This window comes from Mesocricetus auratus, unplaced genomic scaffold (genome assembly GCF_017639785.1).
Source record: "Mesocricetus auratus isolate SY011 unplaced genomic scaffold, BCM_Maur_2.0 Super-Scaffold_100008, whole genome shotgun sequence".
Classification (NCBI taxonomy): Eukaryota; Metazoa; Chordata; class Mammalia; order Rodentia; family Cricetidae; genus Mesocricetus; species Mesocricetus auratus.
The window spans coordinates 34,057,088-34,077,661 of NW_024429192.1; the positions used below are offsets into that span (position 1 = coordinate 34,057,088).

General features: G+C 36.7%; 1 protein-coding gene across 2 annotated transcripts; it reads left to right on the forward strand.

Annotated features, from left to right (window-relative positions):
* Positions 1-10,473: 10,473 nt before the first annotated feature.
* Positions 10,474-13,892, forward strand: LOC101843499 (olfactory receptor 5AC1-like). Of its 2 annotated transcripts, XM_040750302.1 has the most exons (2): positions 10,474-10,491; positions 12,987-13,892. In XM_040750302.1, exons 1-2 carry the CDS (start codon positions 10,474-10,476, stop codon positions 13,890-13,892), a joined length of 924 nt encoding a protein of 307 aa, XP_040606236.1. The 2 variants fall into 2 exon arrangements, with proteins under 2 accessions (XP_040606236.1, XP_005076800.1); XM_005076743.2 differs by lacking the exon at positions 10,474-10,491 and having other exon boundaries at positions 12,969-13,892.
* The last annotated feature ends 6,682 nt before the right edge of the window (positions 13,893-20,574 follow it).

Sequence of the window (20,574 nt, forward strand, 5' to 3'; positions counted from 1 at the left end):
TTTGAAAATTTCATGCATTAGTAATATATTTACACCATTTCCGACTTTAATTGTCTCCTCTCTTACTGTTGTGTCCCAACAAATTCATCTCAAATTTATGAACATGTCAATGATTATAATTGCTACACACACACACACACACACACACACACACACACACACACACACCTGAGCCCATTTATAGTTGACTGCTTGGGACTGGATAATCTATCAGAGGCTTGGCCTTGCAGAAGAATAGTTGTGGATCTATAGTAGCCTCCATCTGCTGAAGAAAGATGCTTTATTACTGAGGGGTAAGAGCTGTACTTATTTGTGAGTTGATGCTGTAATGATAAACGGCACACTTACTGAAAGTAAAACTAAGTATTTATTGTAGAAATTACTCATAAGAGACCAAACAAGTAACCCAGATGAGCCGAGTAGTTTTCCGCCGCCAAACTGTAGGCCGGAAGCCGGAAAAAGAGACCAAGACTTCCGTTGTTCAGTCTTTTATACCTTCCCCCATAACACCCCTAGCCATGCCCAAAAGTGGGCCTGGCTAGTGACGTAGTTCACCGCCTACATCTGTATACGTCTTTATGTCCATCCGTATACGTCTTTAGTCATGCCTAAAGTGGGTGTGGTTAGCGGTGTGGTAAACCGCTCTTTTATTACCTCATCTGTATGCGCCTCTAGTAAGTCACATGGCTAATGGCGGCACACGGCTTCTTCCTACAGTGAGTATACAAGTAAGAATTAAGAATACACTTAGAAATTATATTGGTATAGGAAAGTTGCAGTAGTAGGTTCTCCTCTAGAACCTATGACATCTCCAGCACAGATTGTTGGCTAAGTTTACAGTACTAGGAAGAAGTTGACTTCTGAGTGGGCCTTATGTTCATTTAGACAAATGTTGGCTACCATCTAAAATAACACTAACACTGTTTTTGTCATTTTGGTCATTTTACCAGTCTGGTCATTGTAGCTTTTAAAGTTGTGTAGGATTATTTTATTTTTCCCTCTTGTCCACTTGGATAGCACCTTCAGGTCTTATGTTCATTTGTCCTTAGCAGGGAGGCTTCTTGACCACTTTCAGCTGGACTTCTTGTATCTAAAGTGTGTGTTGATTTTAGCTACAGTCTCTTACCTTCAAGTTCTGGGAGACAGCCAAGGGCAAAGGCAATAGTGTATATTGTTTGGTGAATCTCTTTGACACCCTTCGGACAGCATCTCAAAGGGAGGTTTCTCTGAGCCTGGTACTTGGCTTGGGTTACTTATCTCTCCTTTCTCCCTTCCCTCTGTATTAGCCCCAATCTCTCTTCCATAGTTGTTCCCCTCCCAGTTTTTCCTATTTCCCATTCATAGCACCTGTGTCCCATTATCCTCCCCTCGGATTCTTCTCCTCTCCCTCTTCCCCCATGGTCCCATTCTACTTTTCTGGGCTCTGCAGGTATCAAGATAAAGTTATAAGAATACTCTCAAATCTAAAGCCTCCAAGCTAAGATCCACAAAGAGAGATCATGCGTCTGCATTGCCTCACTCACTATTATATTTTCCAATTTCAGTTGGGCTGTGGTAGCTCATGCCTTTAATTGCAGCATTTGGGAGGCAGAGACAGGCAGGTCTCCGAGTTCGAGAACAGCCTGGTCTACAAGAGTTAGTTCCAGGACACCTAGAGCAACACAGAAAACCCTGTCTCAAAAAGTCAAAAATAAAATAAAATTCCAGCCTTACTACTTTACCTGCAAATTTCAGAATCTTAGTGTTCTTTTCAGTTGAGTAGAACTTCATTGTGTATGTGTACCATGGTTTTATTATCCATTCATCAGTTGAATGACATCTAGGTTGTTTCCAATTGCAGTTGAAGTTTCCTTTTGCCATTTACACTATGAACCAACCAATCTTAGCACCAGCAGAGCTCACCCCAGGGTATGAGAGCTTTCAACTAAACTCAAACAAACTTGACAAAACCATTCCATCTTAAAAATTTTTATCTGCTCTAACCTCTTATTAAGTGCTCTTTATGATCTGGACAATCAGGTTTTTTAATACCTTCATTCTAAAACACCGAAGAATGGCCAATTTATAACTTATAACAATGTAGTTATTCACAAATCACACAGAAATGCATTCTGCAAAAAATTCAAGGTGTTGATTTTGTATAGGACATCACTAAGACAAGTGTGTTTTATTTGCTTTCATCAGCTGGTAAAGCCCAGATGGAAAGCAGTCATGCAAAAAACAAGAACAACAAAAATGTAATTTAAAAGCATCCCAATAAAACAACAGGAAGATGGGGGAAGGACCAAACCTGAGTGTATCCGATATTTTTTTATGTCTTTAATTTTTAATTTCCCTGAGCTGGATTTGTACTGACTGTATATTTAAAATGTAAGGCAAAAGTAAAACCTTAAAAAAGTTATTTGTGTCTATACAAAGAGCAACCACAGCAATGTCAATGTCAATGGATACCTTGGCATGAATGGGGGAAATCACAGGGTTCCACCCCTAGAGAAAGAGTCACCAGCAACTAATGACTGCTGGGAGGAGAATTAGCTTCTCCTAGGGATGAGCCATTCTCGGTTGTCCAGCACAGTGTGGTCAATCTTGAAACCATTTATACATACAAACAACAAAAATGGAACCTGAGATATGTATGTTTGTATGATATGTATATATATATAGACATATATATATTGTATGTGTGTGTATGTGTGTGTGATATACATGTGCATACACACATGTGTATATGTATTCACAAGAGGCATATCAACTTTTAAGATAATTTCTTTTTCTATTTCTGTGAAGAACAACACTGGAATTTTGATTGGGATTTGTTTGAAATCTGTAGCCACTTTGTGTCTGCTTCCTTCTTCTTGTTTGGCTCTCTGAAGTCCTTTACTTAAGGACAGTTCCTCTATTTGTGTGGGTGGGGTGGGGTGGGGTGGGGGTGGGGCTCTGTCTTAAGTCAATGCATTTGTTATCTGTGGTTGTGGTTCCTTTTCAAAGAGAGGGTATGTCGTCCTGTAAGATTCATGGATAACATCTAGATAGACTCAAATTTCCTGTTCTGTTACACAAAGTGTTCTATTTTACTTTATTATCGAAAGGAAAGATGTCAACCATCATACACCTCTTCCAATATTTGCTATTTAATTTTCCTTAATTTATGCCCTGGAGATTCTAGCATATTGTTAAATATCTTCTACCATATCCCCTCTTCTCTCCCAGTGTTTCCACTTTCAAGGACAGTCTAGAATTTTTAGGTTAATTATAGAGATAAAAAACATACTTATTACACAATAAAAATTGGGGACTTGGCAATGGTGGAAATAAAGGCATTGAGGCAAGATGTCAAAGATATTTTTCTGGTTTGTTTGTGGTGATTTTATTCCCCGAAATAGGAAGCCAGTTTGGGGACTACAATCAATAAATATCTTAATCTCAGATTTGATGATGTGAAGCATAAGGCACATTTAGTATTTCTAAGTGGAAACCAATGTTATGAAAAAAATAAGTTTTTCACTTGCTTGGTTAAAGTTATCCCAAGATATTTTATGTTTCTTGAGGATACAGTGAAAGGTGTTACTTCCCTGATTTCTTTCTCAGTCCATTTACCATTTGTATACTGAAGGCTACTGTTTCTTGTGTGTTAATTTTGTAAGCTGGAGGAGTTCTCTGGTAGAACTTTTAGGGTCACTTATGAATACCATCATATCAGCTGAAAATAAAGATACTTTAAATTCTTCCCTTCTAATTTGTATCCTCTTAATTTCCTTCAGTTGTCTTGTTGCTGTAATTCAGACTTTAAGAACTCTACTAAATAATGTGGAAGGAGTGAACAACACTGCCTTGTTCCTGATTTTAGTGTAATAGTTTTGAGATTCTCTCCATTGAAATTGATGTTGGCTATAGCTTGTTTTAAACTACCTTTAATAAGTTGAGGTATTTCCCTTTTATCCTTAGTCTCCCCAGGACTGTTATCATGAAGGGGTGTTGGATTTTGTTAGCCCTTTCTGCATTTAATGAGATAATCATCTACTTTTTTCTTTCAGTCTGTTTAAATACTGGATTACATTTATTGATTTTTGTATATTGAACTAACCCAACATTCCTGAGATGAAGTCTACATGATCATAGTGGATGATCTTTTTGTGTTCTTGAATTCAGTTTGCAAGTATTTTATTGAGAAAGTTTGCATCTTTGTTCATAAGGGAAATTCTGTAATTATCCTTATTTGTTAGATATTTATGTGATGTAGGTATTAGGGCAACTGTGGGCTTGTAGAAAAGAATTGTGAAATTTTCAACAAGGTAATATAACTGGGGAAACAAACAGCCCTGAAAAGTAGATCTCATGACCCGCAGCTGATGGTCAACACAAAATTAGCTCAATGATATCTTTTTGTGTTCTTTGTCTCATAATGTTGAGACAGGCAGTTCTTATTTTAGTTTTTTGGTTTTTCAAGACAGGGTTTTCTCTGTGGTTTTGGAGGCTGTCCTGGAACTCGCTCTGTAGACCAGGCTGGCCTCAAACTCACAGAGATCCGCCTGCCTCTTCCTCCTGAGTGCTGAGATTAAAGGCATGCGCCACCAACGCCCAGCCCTATTTTAGTTTTTAACATATATATTATAGCTGTTTTTTATGATTTCTGTGTGTAGGAATGAATGTGCTCTGTACTATACACTCCTTGTGATTTCTCATTGACTTTTTCTTCTGTTTACTTGTTTTATCCCATTTCATATTGTTTGTTTTTATTATCTTATTGTATTTTATTTTTTATTACTCCTTAGATATGTGCTTGTCTTCTAAGAAAAAATAGAAAGGATGTGGGTCTGAATGGGTGGGGAGGTGGACATGAACTGGGAGGGATGGAGGGATCATAATCAGAATGTACTGTGTGAAAAAACTACTTTCAATAAGACAACAAAATAAAAAAGATCAGAAAAACCAGGGTAAAAAAAGAGGAATCTCGGAAGTAGCTGTCCCTCTGGCATCATCAGGTAAACAGGCCAGCTTCCCGGCCTGTGTTCCAGAGCCTGCAGATCGCCTGGGAACTGCACAGAGCTCCCAATCCCGGCAGGAGCCAATCACCCCAGACTCCAGATCTTCTCTCCCACCAAAGAGACCAGGAAAATAGAGGAGCCAGGGAGACCAGGGGAGTAGCTGTTCCGGATCAGGTACAACAGGACCCAGCATAGGGTCCAGGGGACCAGGTAGGAGGCTAAGCGCCCCAGATTCCTGTTCTTCTTCTCTACCCACGGACCAGCATTTGGACAAGGCATAGAAGAACCACCAGATTACTGGACTTACTAGCACCCACCAAAAGAGATGGGAAAGAGACAATACAAAAACACAGTCAGCAACAGAAAAACAAATATGACACCGCCAGATTCTAGAGACTCCACACCAGCAAGACCCCAATATTCCAACGCGAAGGAAGCAGAAGAGAACGACCTTGAAAGCACTTTCATGAAAATGATAGAGGCCCCAAAAGAGGATATTGGAAAATCCCTCAAAGAAATGGAAGAAAAAACAAACCAAAAAATGCAAGAAATGGAAGAAAAAACAAACCAAAAAATGCAAGAATTGGAAGAAAAAACAAACCAAAAAAGGCACGAAATGGAAGAAGAAATGAAGCAAAAAATGCAAGAAATGGAAGAAAAAGCAAAGCAAAAAATGCAAGAATTAGAAGAAGAAACATACCAAATAAGGCAGGAAATGGAAGAAGAAACAAAGCAAAAAATGCAAGAAATGGTAGAAAAAACAAAGCAAAAAATGAAAAAAATGGAGGAAGAAACAAACCAAAAAAGGCAGGAAATGGAAGAAGAAACAAAGCACAAAATCCAAGAAATGGAACAAAAAGCAAACCAAAAAATGCAAGAAATGGAAGAAAGAACAAACCAAAATTTCATAAAAGGCAACAAACGGACGAACAGATAAACAGAAAATTGCAAGAAGCAATGCAAACGCTGCAAGGGTTGAAAACTGAAATAGAGACACTAAAAAAACACAATCTGAAGAAAGGCAGAAAATAGAAAAGCTGGACAAACAGTCAGGCACTACCAATACAAGCATTACCAACAGAATAGAAGAGATGGAAGAGAGAATCTCAAGTGTTGAAGATACATTAGGAGAAATGGATTTATCAACCAAAGAAAACCTTAAATCCAACAAATCCTTAACACAAAACATCCAGGAATTATGGGACACCATGAAAAGACCAAACATAAGAATAATAGGTATAGAAGAAGGAGAAGAAATCCACCTCAAAGGGGCAGAAGGCATAGTCAACAAAATCATAGAAGAAAACTTTCCCAACCTTAAGAAAGACATGCCAATGAAGGTACAAGAAGCCTACAGAACACCAAATAGAGTGGACCACAAAAAAAATCCCTCGCCACATAATAATCAAGACCCCAAACATACAGAATAAAGAAAGAATATTAAGAGCAGCTAAAGAAAAAGGTCAAGTAACATATAAAGGCAGACCTATCAGAATTACACCTGATTTCTCCATGGAAACTCTGAAAGCCAGAAGGTCCTGGATAGATATTCTACCTACACTAAGAGACCATGGATGCCAGCCCAGAATACTATACCCGGCAAAGCTCTCAATCACTATAGACGGAGAAAACAAGATATTCCATGACAAAACTAGATTCAACCAATATGTGTCCACTAACCCAACCCTACAGAAAATTTTGGAAGGAAAACTCCAACCCAAGGAAGCTAACTACAACCAGAAAAACATAAGCATTAGAGAATCCCTCTCTACCAACAGCCAAAAGAACAAAGGGGCGAAATTCCACCCATAATTCCACCAACAACAACCATCGCAAATCGAAGAAGGATGAGCAATCAATGGTCATTAATATCCCTCAATATTAACGGCCTTAACTCACCCATAAAAAGACACAGACTAGCAGAATGGATTCGAAGACAGAACCCTTCCTTCTGCTGCATACAAGAAACACACCTCACCCTCAAAGACAGACATTACTTGAGAGTTAAAGGTTGGGAAAAAATTTTTCAATCAAATGGACCCAAGAAACAAGCAGGGGTAGCAATCCTAATATCTAACAAACTAGACTTTAAAATAAAATCAATCAAAAGAGATGAAGGAGGTCATTACATACTCATCACAGGTGAAACCCACCAAGACGAAGTGTCTATCCTGAACATCTATGCCCCCAATACAAAGGCATCCACATTCGTTAAAGAAACATTATTAGAACTTAAATCTCATCTAAAGCCCCACACAGTTATAGTGGGAGATTTCAACACACCACTCTCACCACTAGACAAGAATACCAGACAGGAACTCAACAAAGAAGCAAAGGGTCTAATAGAAGTAATGACCCAACTGGGATTAACAGATATCTATAGAACATTTCATCCACATAAAAAAGAATATACCTTCTTCTCACCACCACATGGAACCTTCTCAAAAATCGACCACATACTTGGCAACATATCAAACCTCAGCAGCTACAAAAAAATTGGAATAACTCCATGCATCTTATCAGACCACCATGCCTTAAAATTAGAATTCAACAACAACACAAATTGCAGAAAACCTACAAACTCATGGAAATTGAATAATGCTCAACTGCACCATCCCTGGGTCAAAGAGGAAATAAAAAAAGAAATTAAAGACTTCCTCGAATTCAATGAGAATGAAGACACAACATACCCAAACCTATGGGACACTTTGAAAGCAGTGCTACGGGGGAAGTTCATAGCACTAAGTGCTCACATGAAGAAACAGGAAAACAGTTATACCAGAGAATTAACATCACAGCTAAAAGCTCTAGAACACAAAGAAGCAAACTCCCCCAGGAGGAGTAGACACCAGGAAATAACCAAATTGAGGGCTGAAATCAACAAAGTAGAATCCAGGAAAACAATACAAAGAATCAATGCAACGAAGAGTTGGTTCTTTGAGAAAATCAACAAGATAGACAAACCTTTGTCCAAACTTACCAAACAGCAGAGAGTGAACACGCAAATTAACAAAATCAGAAATGAAAAGGGGGACATGACAACAGACTCTGAGGAAATCCAGAGAATCATTAGGTCATACTTTGAAAACCTGTACTCCACAAAATTCGAAAATTTAAAGGAAATGGATGACTTCCTGGACAGCTATCATTTGCCAAAACTAAATCAAGAACAGATAAGCAATTTAAATAGACCTATAACCCCTATGGAAATAGAAGCTGTCATCAAAAGTCTCCCAACCAAAAAAAGTCCAGGTCCAGATGGCCTCAGTGCAGAATTCTACCACAAATTCAAAGAACAGCTTATACCAATTCTTCTCAAAGTGTTCCACACAATAGAAGCAGAAGGGTCTTTGCCAAACTCTTTCTATGAGGCTTCAATAACCTTGATCCCCAAGCCACACAAAGATACAACCAAGAAAGAGAACTTCAGACCAATATCCCTCATGAACATTGATGCAAAAATACTCAATAAAATACTGGCAAATCGGATCCAAGAACACATCAAAACAATCATTCACCACGATCAAGTAGGTTTCATCCCAGGGATGCAGGGATGGTTCAACATACGAAAATCCATCAACGTAATCCACCATATAAACAAGCTGAAAAACAAAAATCACATGATCATCTCACTAGATGCTGAAAAAGCCTTTGACAAAATCCAACACCCCTTCATGATAAAGGTCTTGGAGAGATCTGGGATAACAGGGACATACTTAAACATAATAAAAGCCATATACAGTAAACCAACAGCCAACATCAAACTAAATGGACAGAAACTCAACGCAATTCCTCTAAAATCAGGAACAAAACAAGGCTGTCCACTCTCTCCATACCTTTTCAACATGGTACTTGAAGTTCTAGCTATAGCCATATGACAACAAAGGGGGATCAAGGGGTTACAAATTGGGAAGGAAGAAGTCAAACTTTCACTGTTTGCAGACGATATGATAGTTTACATCAATGACCCAAAGAACTCTACCAGGGAACTCTTACAGCTGATTAACACCTTCAGCAAAGTGGCAGGTTACAAGATCAACTCAAGAAAGTCAGTAGCCCTACTATATACAGATGATAAAAGGGCTGAAAGAGAAATCAGAGAAACATCACCCTTTACAATTGCCACAAACAACATAAAATACCTTGGGGTAACGCTAACCAAACAAGTTAAAGACCTGTATCGTAAGAACTTTGAATCTTTAAAGAAAGAAATTATAGAAGCCCTCAGAAAATGGAAAGATCTCCCATGCTCTTGGATAGGTAGGATCAATGTAGTAAAAATGGCAATCCTGCCAAAAGCAATCTACAGATTCAATGCTATCCCCATTAAAATCCCAGCACAATTCTTCACAGACCTTGAAAGAACAATAATCAATTTTGTATGGAAAAACAAAAGACCCAGGATAGCCAAAACAATCCTGTTCAACAAGGCAACGTCCGGAGGCATCACTATCCCTGACCTCAAGCTCTATTATAGAGCTATAGTCCTGAAAACAGCTTGGTATTGGCACAAAAATAGACAGGCAGACCAATGGAATCGAATTGAAAATCCGGGTATTAACCCACACACATACGAACATCTGATCTTTGACAAAGAAGCTAAAAATATACAATGGAATAAAGAAAGCATCTTCAACAAATGGTGCTGGCATAATTGGAGACTGGCATGTAGAAAAATGCGGATCGATCCATGTTTATCGCCATGCACAAAACTTAAGTCCAAATGGATCAAAGACCTCAACATAAATCCAGCCAAACTGAACCTCTTAGAAGAGAAAGTGGGTGGTACCCTTGAAAGAATTGGTACAGGAGACAGCTTCCTGAACATAACACCAGTAGCACAGACAGTGAGATCAACAATTAATAAATGGGACCTACTGAAACTGAGAAGCTTCTGTAAGGCAAAGGACACAGTCAGCAAGACAAAAAGGCAGCCCACAGAATGGGAAAAAATATTCACTAATCCCACATCTGACAGAGGGTTGATCTCCAAAATTTACAAAGAACTCAAGAAGCAAGTCTCCAAAACAGCAAAGGACCCAATTAAGAAGTGGGCTGCAGAACTAAATAGCGAGTTTTCAATAGAGGAGTCTAAAATGGCTGAGAGGCACTTGAGAAAGTGCTCAACATCCTTAGCCATCCGGGAAATGCAAATCAAAGCAACTCTGAGATACCATCTCACTCCTGTCAGAATGGTGAAAATCAAAAACACCAATGACAATTTATGCTGGAGAGGATGTGGTGAAAGGGGGACACTCCTCCATTGCTGGTGGGAGTGCCAACTGGTTCAGCCACTTTGGAAAGCAGTATGGAGATTCCTCAGAAAAATGGGAATAAACCTACCACAAGACCCAGCAACTGCACTCTTAGGCATATATCCAAAAGATGCCCATTCATATAACAAAGATGTCTGTTCCACTATGTTCATAGCAGCTTTATTTGTAATAGCCAGAACTTGGAAGCAACCTAGATGTCCCTCACCCGAAGAATGGATAGAGAAAATGTGGTACATCTACACAATGGAGTACTATTCAGCAGAAAAAAATAATGGAATCATGAGATTCGCAGGCAAATGGATGACACTAGAAGAAACCATCCTGAGTGAGGTAACCCAGTCACAAAAAGAGAAACATGGCATGTACTCTCTCATATATGGATTTTAGACATAGATCTGGGGAGTGCCAGCCTACAATCCTATTGCCAGAGAGTCTGGGAAACAGAAACTTCATTTACTGGCTGGTTAAGTACTGAGCTGAACTCAAGAAAGCCAGTATCAGAGAGGGAGGACTGATGATCAAAGGGATTAAGACTGGGCTGGTTGAACCCCCAGAAACAGCTGACCAGACAAAGGTTAACTCTTGAATCCCAGGCATCAGCCTGGGAATCCAGCATGGGACTGATCAAGACCCCCTGAATCTGGGTGTCAGTGAGGAGGCCTAGGTAATCTATTGAGCCTTGGACAGCAGATCAGTACCCATCCCAAGTATACACACGGTCTCTGGACTCCCATAGAACAATGTGAGGGGCACTCTCACCCTGAACTCTTGGGGAAGGGTCTAGGCCCTGCCCTATATGAAATGACAGACTATGGACACCCCCATGGAGGGCCTCACCCTCCCTGGGGGAATGAGGGGATAACGGGGGGGGGATGGGGTGGAGGGCACGGGAGGAGGGGAGGGAAAGGGAGAGGGACCTCGTACTGACTTGTGAAGCAACCTTGTTTGTTATCTAAATTTAAAATGGAAAATAAAAAAATATTAATAAAAAAAGAAAAAAAATATCAGGCTAATTTAAATTAAAAAAAAGACGAATCTCACTCTTAACCCAATTCCCCAATATTTTATAAACAGGCCCCTACAAGACACACTGTGGAACTAGTTATGTGGATAATTTGGTGATTAGTTCACCATGCCCAGAATATTCTTGTCTTGATCCTCCTAGGATCTCTGGAATGCATCAGGGGAATTTTGAAGTGATTTAAAGAATCATTTTGATACAGAAGTAATAAATAGTGTCTTCTTCTAGTCTGGAGTTTCCACATAAATAATTTTGCTTCTTCCTATACTTTTTGTGTTTCTTCCTGAAAACTAGCAGCATTCCATTTTCTACTGCTTTAAAGGATTTAGGTGAGAGTGAAACAGATTTGCATGATTCTGTTTTAGATTTGCACCATGTCTGCAGATAACACAGCATGTAAGCCAGAGATTAAAATACTAAATAATCTTAAAGAAAATCAGCACCTAACATATTTATGAGCACTGTAACTACCCAGATGAGTATGAGAAATAGACATTTTATGTTCATGAAGGTAACAAAATTTTCAGGAAGTTGGGGTGTGAACTTTGAGTAATAGAAAATAAATGAATGATTAGAAAGCTTCAACTGATTCTAATTGTGTGAGTCTTTCTAACTGAAGTACAAGCCGAGGCTCAAACATTACTTAGCTTTGTTTTTAGATTGAGTAAGTTTTGGCTTTAGGGTGTGTAATTGTGTGTATGTGTGTCTTTGTGTGTGTGATTTTGTGAATGTATGTGTGTGTATGTGCATGTTTATGAGTGTAATAAAGATTCTTTGATTTTATGGATAATGAGACTATGGGTTTTAATGAATTTAATGGCAACAGACTTAAATTTATGAAGAAAAACTTTACAATATAATATTTTTCACGATAAAAATTCTGCTGCTAAGGATACTCTTACTTTAATAGTTGGAAAACAATTTTTGTGTAAGTTCATATAACTGAAGAACAATCTAATGCTCAAATATTAGTTTATTTTTAGAATGAGGAAATGTTGGCTTTACGGTGTGCATGTGTGTGTTAACTGTATTATTTAATTAAGGAAAATTCTCAATGCAAAAACAGGAGAAGAAAAAATTAAGAAAACTGAGTTCTTTCAGATACTATTTATTAGTTATGAATAAAGTCTTTATTTCATGGAAATAGTAAAATTTGCATTTATAAAGTAACTAAATGCAGGAATAAATGGAATTTAACATTATTGAAAAATCTTCAAAATATGTTACTACATTTTAATTGTAAACATACCTTGTGACACTGAAAAGATTTTGCATTAAATTATCCATACTGAGTGAGTAATTATGAGGATGCACTGTGTATGTAAACATAAACATTATGTGGATTGAAATACTGTATTAATATATTTAGGAATATATATATCATATAAGTATAGATAAATAAATATGTTAACGAAGAAAGAAAAAGAAGCCAAGAACTTGAGAGAGAGGAAAAAGAGAAACATTGGAGGGCTTTAAGGGAGGGAATGAAATGATACAACTACATTTTAACTAAAAAATAGTTTATGAATTTTAAAATGGAGTCAAATGCAGATAAAAATGTAAACACTAAGGAAATGAAAAGCTCCCTTTAGAAACACGTCAGTGGCACAAATCACGACACTTGTGTCATTTCTTTTCGACAGTTCCTTATGTGTTTGTTCATTCTGGTGATTGTCCAGGGTAGACATGTCAGTAGGAAACCAGACTCTGGTGACTGAGTTTGTCCTCACGGGACTCACAGATCATTCCAGGCTTCAAGTTCTGCTCTTCCTGGTGTTCCTCATCATCTACCTCATCACCATGGTGGGCAACCTTGGACTGATTGCTCTCATCTGGAAGGACCCTCACCTTCATACTCCCATGTACTTATTCCTGGGAAGTTTAGCTTTTGCTGATGCATGCGCTTCATCCTCTGTGACCCCTAAGATGCTCATCAATTTTTTGTCTAAGGATCATAAAACATTCTTGGTTGAGTGCTTTACCCAGTTCTATTTCTTTGGCTCCAGTGCAACCACAGAATGTTTTCTTCTGTCAGTAATGGCCTATGACCGCTATGTGGCTATATGCAATCCTTTGCTTTATCCAGTGATGATGTCCAATAACCTCTGTATGCAATTTATACATGTTTCATATTTTGTTGGTTTTCTGCACTCAGCAATTCATGTGGGTTTGTTAGTGAGATTGAATTTCTGCAAATCCAACATCATCCATTATTTCTACTGTGAAATTTTGCAATTATTCAAAATTTCCTGCACTGATCCTACAATTAATGTCCTTTTGGTATTAATATTTTCAGCTTTTATACAAGGTTTTACTTTTATTACTATTATCATCTCATACTTCTTTGTCCTTTTTGCCATCTTGAAAACAAAGTCTGAGAAAGGCAGAAGCAAAGGCTTCTCCACCTGCAGCTCCCACCTGCTCTCTGTGTCCTTGTTCTACGGCACCCTCTTCCTCATGTACGTGCGCCCTGTGTCGGGGTCGGGTGAAAACAATGACAAAATGTATTCTTTGTTTTACACAATAATAATTCCCTTTCTGAATCCTTTTATATACAGTCTGAGGAACAAAGAGGTAATATCTGCCTTGAAAAGAAAAATGAAGAAATAAATAGTTGTCAGATAAATTTCAGAGCATTTCTTCTTTCTTAAGGGAGTGGTGCAATTTCTAGAATGATGGATTAGAATGTGTTCTGCCAGATCTTTAGATGCTCATGAGCTCACTGTAAAGGAAGTGGACTTCTCATTATACTTCCCAGTGAAGTTTGGCAATGTAACTCACAGTTAGCACATTCAGAAACACTGTGTGTCTTATGTCTGAACCTTTAACTTCTTCAGACTATCTCTTAGGGGCTTTCAAATTTATAAGGAATAATTGGAAATACTACTTAGAAATAGTGAGAAATATTAACTAAAGACAGTTCCAAGTACGGCAGGAATAGAATTATTTTCTTGAATGATCCCAGCCTACTCTCCTAGACCAGAAAGTTTTTAGATTTTTGACATGTGTAGAATATATTCCAAAGAAATGTGGAATTTCAGGACAAGCATTGGGAAATGATAATGAGTTCAAAACAATATTGGAGGATCTTAGGAAGGCAAATAGGATGTGGAATGAGTTTAAAAGGATAGAGTCATAAAACAAATCATTGTTCATGCTTCTAACTCAACATGTATTATTAATTATTAATATTCCAAGTACTAGGTTTCCAAGAATTTATAAATTTTAGGACATGTTGGTTTAGTAAAAGAAATGTCAGAAATCAATCTTGGGGTTTCTGTTTTCACTGTTAAAATATTTGAACAGAAGCTAAGGAAAGTATATCTTATGAGAAATTTATTAGAAAAGTAAGAATGAAAATCTGTATCCATGAATTCTCTCTCGGGTACTGGTTGAGAATCTGTTCTCACAATTTTATTTTTCATGCTTATTGCATAGAATTGGATGAATCAAGTATGAACATCATAATCATATTCCTCATTCAATCTGGCTCTTTTGAGGACATTTACAAAAGAAAATGATCTTAAAAAAGAAGAATTAAAGTTTCATAATTGAAGAATAAAATAAGTGTTTTGAGAGTAATTATAAAACAATTTAGTTATTGTTAATACAATCATTCCAAGAAATTTGTCATATATTTTGGCTAAATAGCTAGCTATGAAACAAATACCGTCTATAACAAATCTATTGTTAAAATGTATTTTTTAGAGAAGTATAACTTCTTTATTATAGCCTTCAGAGTCTTAACATTAGGTTTCCAATAGCAAAAGAACAAAATTTCTTATAAAATATTGTTTATGAAAATATTTGGTTTCATCATCTTTAATATTTGATCTGTACTTGTAGGAAACTTTCACAATGTCCTATAGCCTATGGGATTCATTTTACAAATATTAAAGTAAAATTTTCCATGACAACTACTTTATTTTTATTCTTAGAAGCTTTCCTTTTTCTACATTTTACTTTTGATCTTTTAAAAAAGTTATTTCTTCATGTGTATGATATATCTTTATATAATCTTTTCTCTATAGTCACACATGTAATTTGTGATTTTGCATGTCTTATATTTTTAAATAAAGTCCCTTGTCTTACATTAGACTGCCTTGAATGGAAAACAGTAAAAGTTCCTTCAGGTTGAAGAAATTGACTTTAGATACATATAACCTCAACAAAAGACAGCCATGATTATAACACAAGACAGAATTCACTTGATATGGTTACTGAATGGAAATGTTCATGGGTCTATTGTTTCACTTAGTAGTCAAGGTTTTTCACTTTATAGCTTGTGTTCTATGAAATACTGATTTACTGATAGATGGAAGCAAATCAAATTCTCCTGCAGATACAAGATTGATTTCTGAAAGGTATATGTATTAGGGCCTCCTAACATTTTTTATTTCATAATAACCTTGTGTGATGAGAAATGATGGTAGAAGAAAATTAATTAAACCATTATGTTTCTGTAAGAGCAGAAAAACTTTGCATGAGCAGTAACAACAAAGCAATTCATAACATCCAATAATCTGGAATCTGAATGAAGCTATTTCACAATGAGTTTATTGGTCTTGCTTGTCCTGATGAATATATACTTTTAAAAACAATTACTTCTTTTACTATTTGACATTATAATATAAATACATCATTTCCCCTTTCATTTCATCCCTTCAAAGCCTTCTATATACCCCACCTTGCTCTCTCTCAAATCTATGCCTCCCTTGTATATTGTCTGTGTGTTTATAGTCCTCAGAACATAAGTACAACCTGCTCTGTCTTCATGATGTTACTTAAATGTATGTTTTAGGGATGAACTGTTGGTGTAGGATAACAAGCCAGTGTGTGCTTCCCTAGATAAGACAATTTCTCCCACTCCCCTCAGTTGTCTGAAGTTCTACTTTTGAGTTCAGTATCAAGACTTTAATGAAGTCCCAGTGCAACTCTGCAAGCATTGTCAGAAACGTCACAGGTCCACTACTAGCCTGAATGTGAAAAACGCAATTCTTGGTTGTTATGAATCCAGAAGACTTTTTCAGAGTTGGCAACTATGTCATGATCCCACAGGGGATCAAACCCCATAGTTTAAGGAGCTGAGATTTAGATCTCTAGTAATAAGTCATTTTTTGATTAACTCACACAAAACAATCCTAGTCAAAGCCTTCAAAGTATGAAATTTCATCATACAAATTGTCCAAACAGATAAAGTTTGCCATCTCTGAGAGAAAATAATAGTCTAAAGTAGAAAATTTTTGGGTATTAAAATTCTAATATGTTACTGCACCGGATATTTATTAGTATAAAGTGTGTGATGCCCTAAGGGACCAATTTGGACTTCTTTTAGGCGTCCAAACCCACAGTGCCCAGTAGAGCAGCCTCACCTGGTCCTCCAGAGAACCCCAGGCTTTTGGGAATTCCAGTTCTCTAGCCATTCGTCTTCTGGAAAAATCAGACAGGGATGCAATTGTTAGGTTCTTTGTTGAGAGGAAGCTCATATAAACAAAGTTTCCTGTGCTTGGGCAATGGAAATTTCAAGAGTGTCACCAGGGGAAGAATTTCTGTCTATGGTACTGCCTTGCTGTTCCACTGCGTTTTACTTTGGAAAGTACAATGCTCCCAAAGGTCATAGCGATGTCTTTTTGAGATACAGATGGAAAGAGTTCTACAACATGCAACATCCCTTCCCTAGAGAATTAAGAATGCTGTTTCTTTCATACTAATTTTATATTTGGCTTTGGATCCCTACACACCTTGGTATAAATGAGGGATGCAACAACAATGAATTATATGTATATTTTAACTTCCTGGGTTAATACAAATAAGCAAAGGAGCTGGAATTGTTCTCTTAAATGATACTTTTAATTTTTAAAGTAACTACTGAATTTTAAGTTCTCAGGGATTAGAGTGTTAATTTAAAAGAGCCATGTAATAATTATTGCTATATAAGCAATAATTAAAGACGATTTCCAGTACAAAGATGGACTATGTTCTATTTACTCACATTTTCTGACTAAGTTTTTCAAGGTGAGTAATGAAAAGTGTTCACTCTCCTTTCTATTATTTTACTTCTAATAATTTCTTTAAGTAATAGGGAAAGCTTTGTATTATATGTGAGTAAATATATAACATAGAACATGTATTAAATATGTTTCATGGAGTATTGTTTTGGTGCACACAGAGAAATAGATATAGGAAACATGCAGAAAATATTTCTCACTACTTTTTCCTACATTCACAATTTAATATGCCAAGGTATTTGAGATTTTGATTTTTTTGTAATAATTCAGCCTGTATTGAAGGAGAAATATGAATTTACCTAATATTTACAAATTTTGGCACTGTATTTATCATCAGTATATGGGAATCAATTTAATTAATTTTATTCTGTTAGAACAACAGGATAAAATTAATTGGTGAAGTGAGTATGTGTTCTCAAGTTGAAATATTATAAGATTTCTAGGAAAATGTTTTTCTAATTCTTTTAATTGTAATGAAAATCAGCATATAAACACAGGAAGAAATCTTGAGCAGTGACTGTATATATGTATTTAAACATGAACCACACAAACATAGTGAAGGGAATTTTAATATTTATGTTTTAGTGATGTATGTTCTATAGGAAAATACGTTTTCCCTTGAATGAAAGAAAAGCAAGTACCTCTGTAGTAAGACATAGGGCCCTTGGGGTATATTCTAAGAGCAATACTGCTGGCTCTTGTGGTAGATCTATTTTCAGCTTCAGAGGAAGCTCCATACTTATTTCCATAGTGGCTACACCCGTGTTCACTGCCAGCAGCAAAGAATAAGCATTGCTCTTTCCTGCATTCTCATCAGCATATGTTGTCACTTGTTTAATTAATCTTGGCTATTCTGGCTGGGGTAAAATGAAATCTCAAACTAGTTTTGATTTTCATTTCCCTTATAGGTAAGGACTTTGAACATTTAAAAAAAAGTGTTTCTCAGCCCTTTGTGTTTCTTTTGAGAACTTTATTCCCATGCCCCACTTTAAAAAATTAAGTTATTGCTTCTCTTGCTGTTTAGTTTTTAAAGGTCTTTGTATAGTCTAGATACTGATCTTCTGTCAGATTTTCCCCATTCTGTAGGATGACTCTTCATTCATGGGATGTTGTCCTTGGTTAAAATGCTCAGTATTGGCTGTAGCAAATAAATACCAAGGCAATGACAAACATTAATGCCAAGTCTCTGAAACTTGAGGCTTCTTTTAATTCCCAGTCTTCTAGTGTTTCCTCTCTGCTCTGTCTTCCCTTCCACAGGTAGCATGCTACACCTTTATCAAACTCTTCCTCTTTCTCGTTTCATTCTCTTTCACCTACACAAATGGCCTTTTCTAATTTTCCTGCGATTTCCTCTTCTTACTACTTTCATCTTCACTCAAGTCACTTTTTATCCTTTGTTGAAAAGTTGTTCTTACTGTTGTCTAGAAGCACTGGACAAACGGCAACTGTCCTCCATAGTTTCTAGAATATTCTACACCATTCCTTATTTTTAATATTATTTCCTTTTTGTATGGCTCCTGCTCATTAGCCATGTTGTACTTTTATATAAATTCTATGATACATAGTAAGGTGTTTACACCTAGGCCATTACAAATTTCTTAATTGTCAACACTTGGAGATCTCTAGTCATTCATCCAGAGCCTTTGTATTGGACTCTGGCAATGTGGAGAAAGAGATCCAGGCAGTCAAATGTAATTGCAATTAAGCCTTAGTAGATCCAACAAAACTAAGTTAATGTTATAATTTAAGAAAAGTGATGCATGAGAGAACGATGCCATGTGACAGGGTTCAAGCAGAGGATTATTTAATATTATTTTTAGTTATTATTAGTGAAAGGAATCATAGAAATGGGAAAGGAAGGGTTGAGATCAGCTTCCAGAAATAGGAGTAGCAGGAGAGAGGAGAAAGGAAAGAGGGGGAGAGAGAAGAAAGAAGGGAGACAGAGAGGGAGATAGAGAGATGGAGAGAAAGAAAGAAGGATGGGAGGTGGGCAGAGCCCTTTTAAAAGGGAACACAGTGAATATGCACAGGTGGTGCTCTTAGTGGCTGCAGCTGAGGGTGTACCCTGTCAGAACCCCAAGCACAGGCCAGTACACATGCCTGAATACTAGCAAGTGTCTCCTGCTTGCTTTGTAGTAACAACAGAATAGGGCACCTAAATTCTCAAGCAAAATTCTAAAAGACCTATACAGTTACTCCTATTTTATTAAACACCCAGTATGGGCTTCACATCATGAATCATTTACAATTTATCTCTCTGTCGTCATTAACAGTTTCCAGTGTCCCCTTACACACACCAGTTAACTTCAAACGAATTTAAAAATCACCTGGAGAAGATTTAAAAGGTAGATCATTGTTTATAAATTACTGAACAATGTCTGTAGCCACATCTTTAAACCTTTTGTTTTTTTTTTTCCTTTTGGAACACAGCTTACTCTGAAAACTTAATTTGCTTAAGAGGATTTTGCAATAGGGGCAATATGACTTTTGTCGTCCCACCCACCCATAGGCCTGTAGTCTAACTAGGCAGGAGAGCCTAGTTATTTCTTGAAACTAAAACCTAGGCAGCACTATGGTTAATCCAATGCAAAGTCAGCCTTCACAGGGCCAGAAAGGGAGGCATGCTTTTTCTGATCTGTATCGTATTTTACTTATTTTTTTTCCATTTATTTTACAACCGAACTACAGTTCTCTCAGTCTACTCTTGTATAAATATTCCCAGTTAACTCTAAAATAAAATCTGCTTTGGGAACTTCTGTATAGAATAAGAGCTTCCTATACTGTTGAATCTAGTTTCTCCTGCCAGAACCCCACTTTATTGCTGCTATATAATTAATTAAAATTAATTTGAGATATTTCCTCCTAACATTATCAATTATGTTTTCATTGTATCAAGGAAGTATATTTTAATTGACTGAAACCATACAATTCAGTTCACTTTAAAATTCAGGAACTTTAAACATCTTCGTAATAACAGGAAGTCTATAATGCAGATACTGAATTTTCCTACCAAACCAATGGATTTTCTACATATTTCATGAATATTTAGAAGGTATCATATTATTGTTAAATCTATTGAAATATTCACATGTTAAAGTTACATTAATGAGTTAAGATACTTAAATTTCAAAAATAATTACATTTATTATATTCAAACTGAACAAATTCAAAGGTCATTCTGATAAATACGGGTATATATTAAATACATTATCAAAATTTCACTTTACGAGTCCTTAGTAAATATTGTCTGAGTTTGCTGCCCTTTCATTTCAGGAACATCCAGT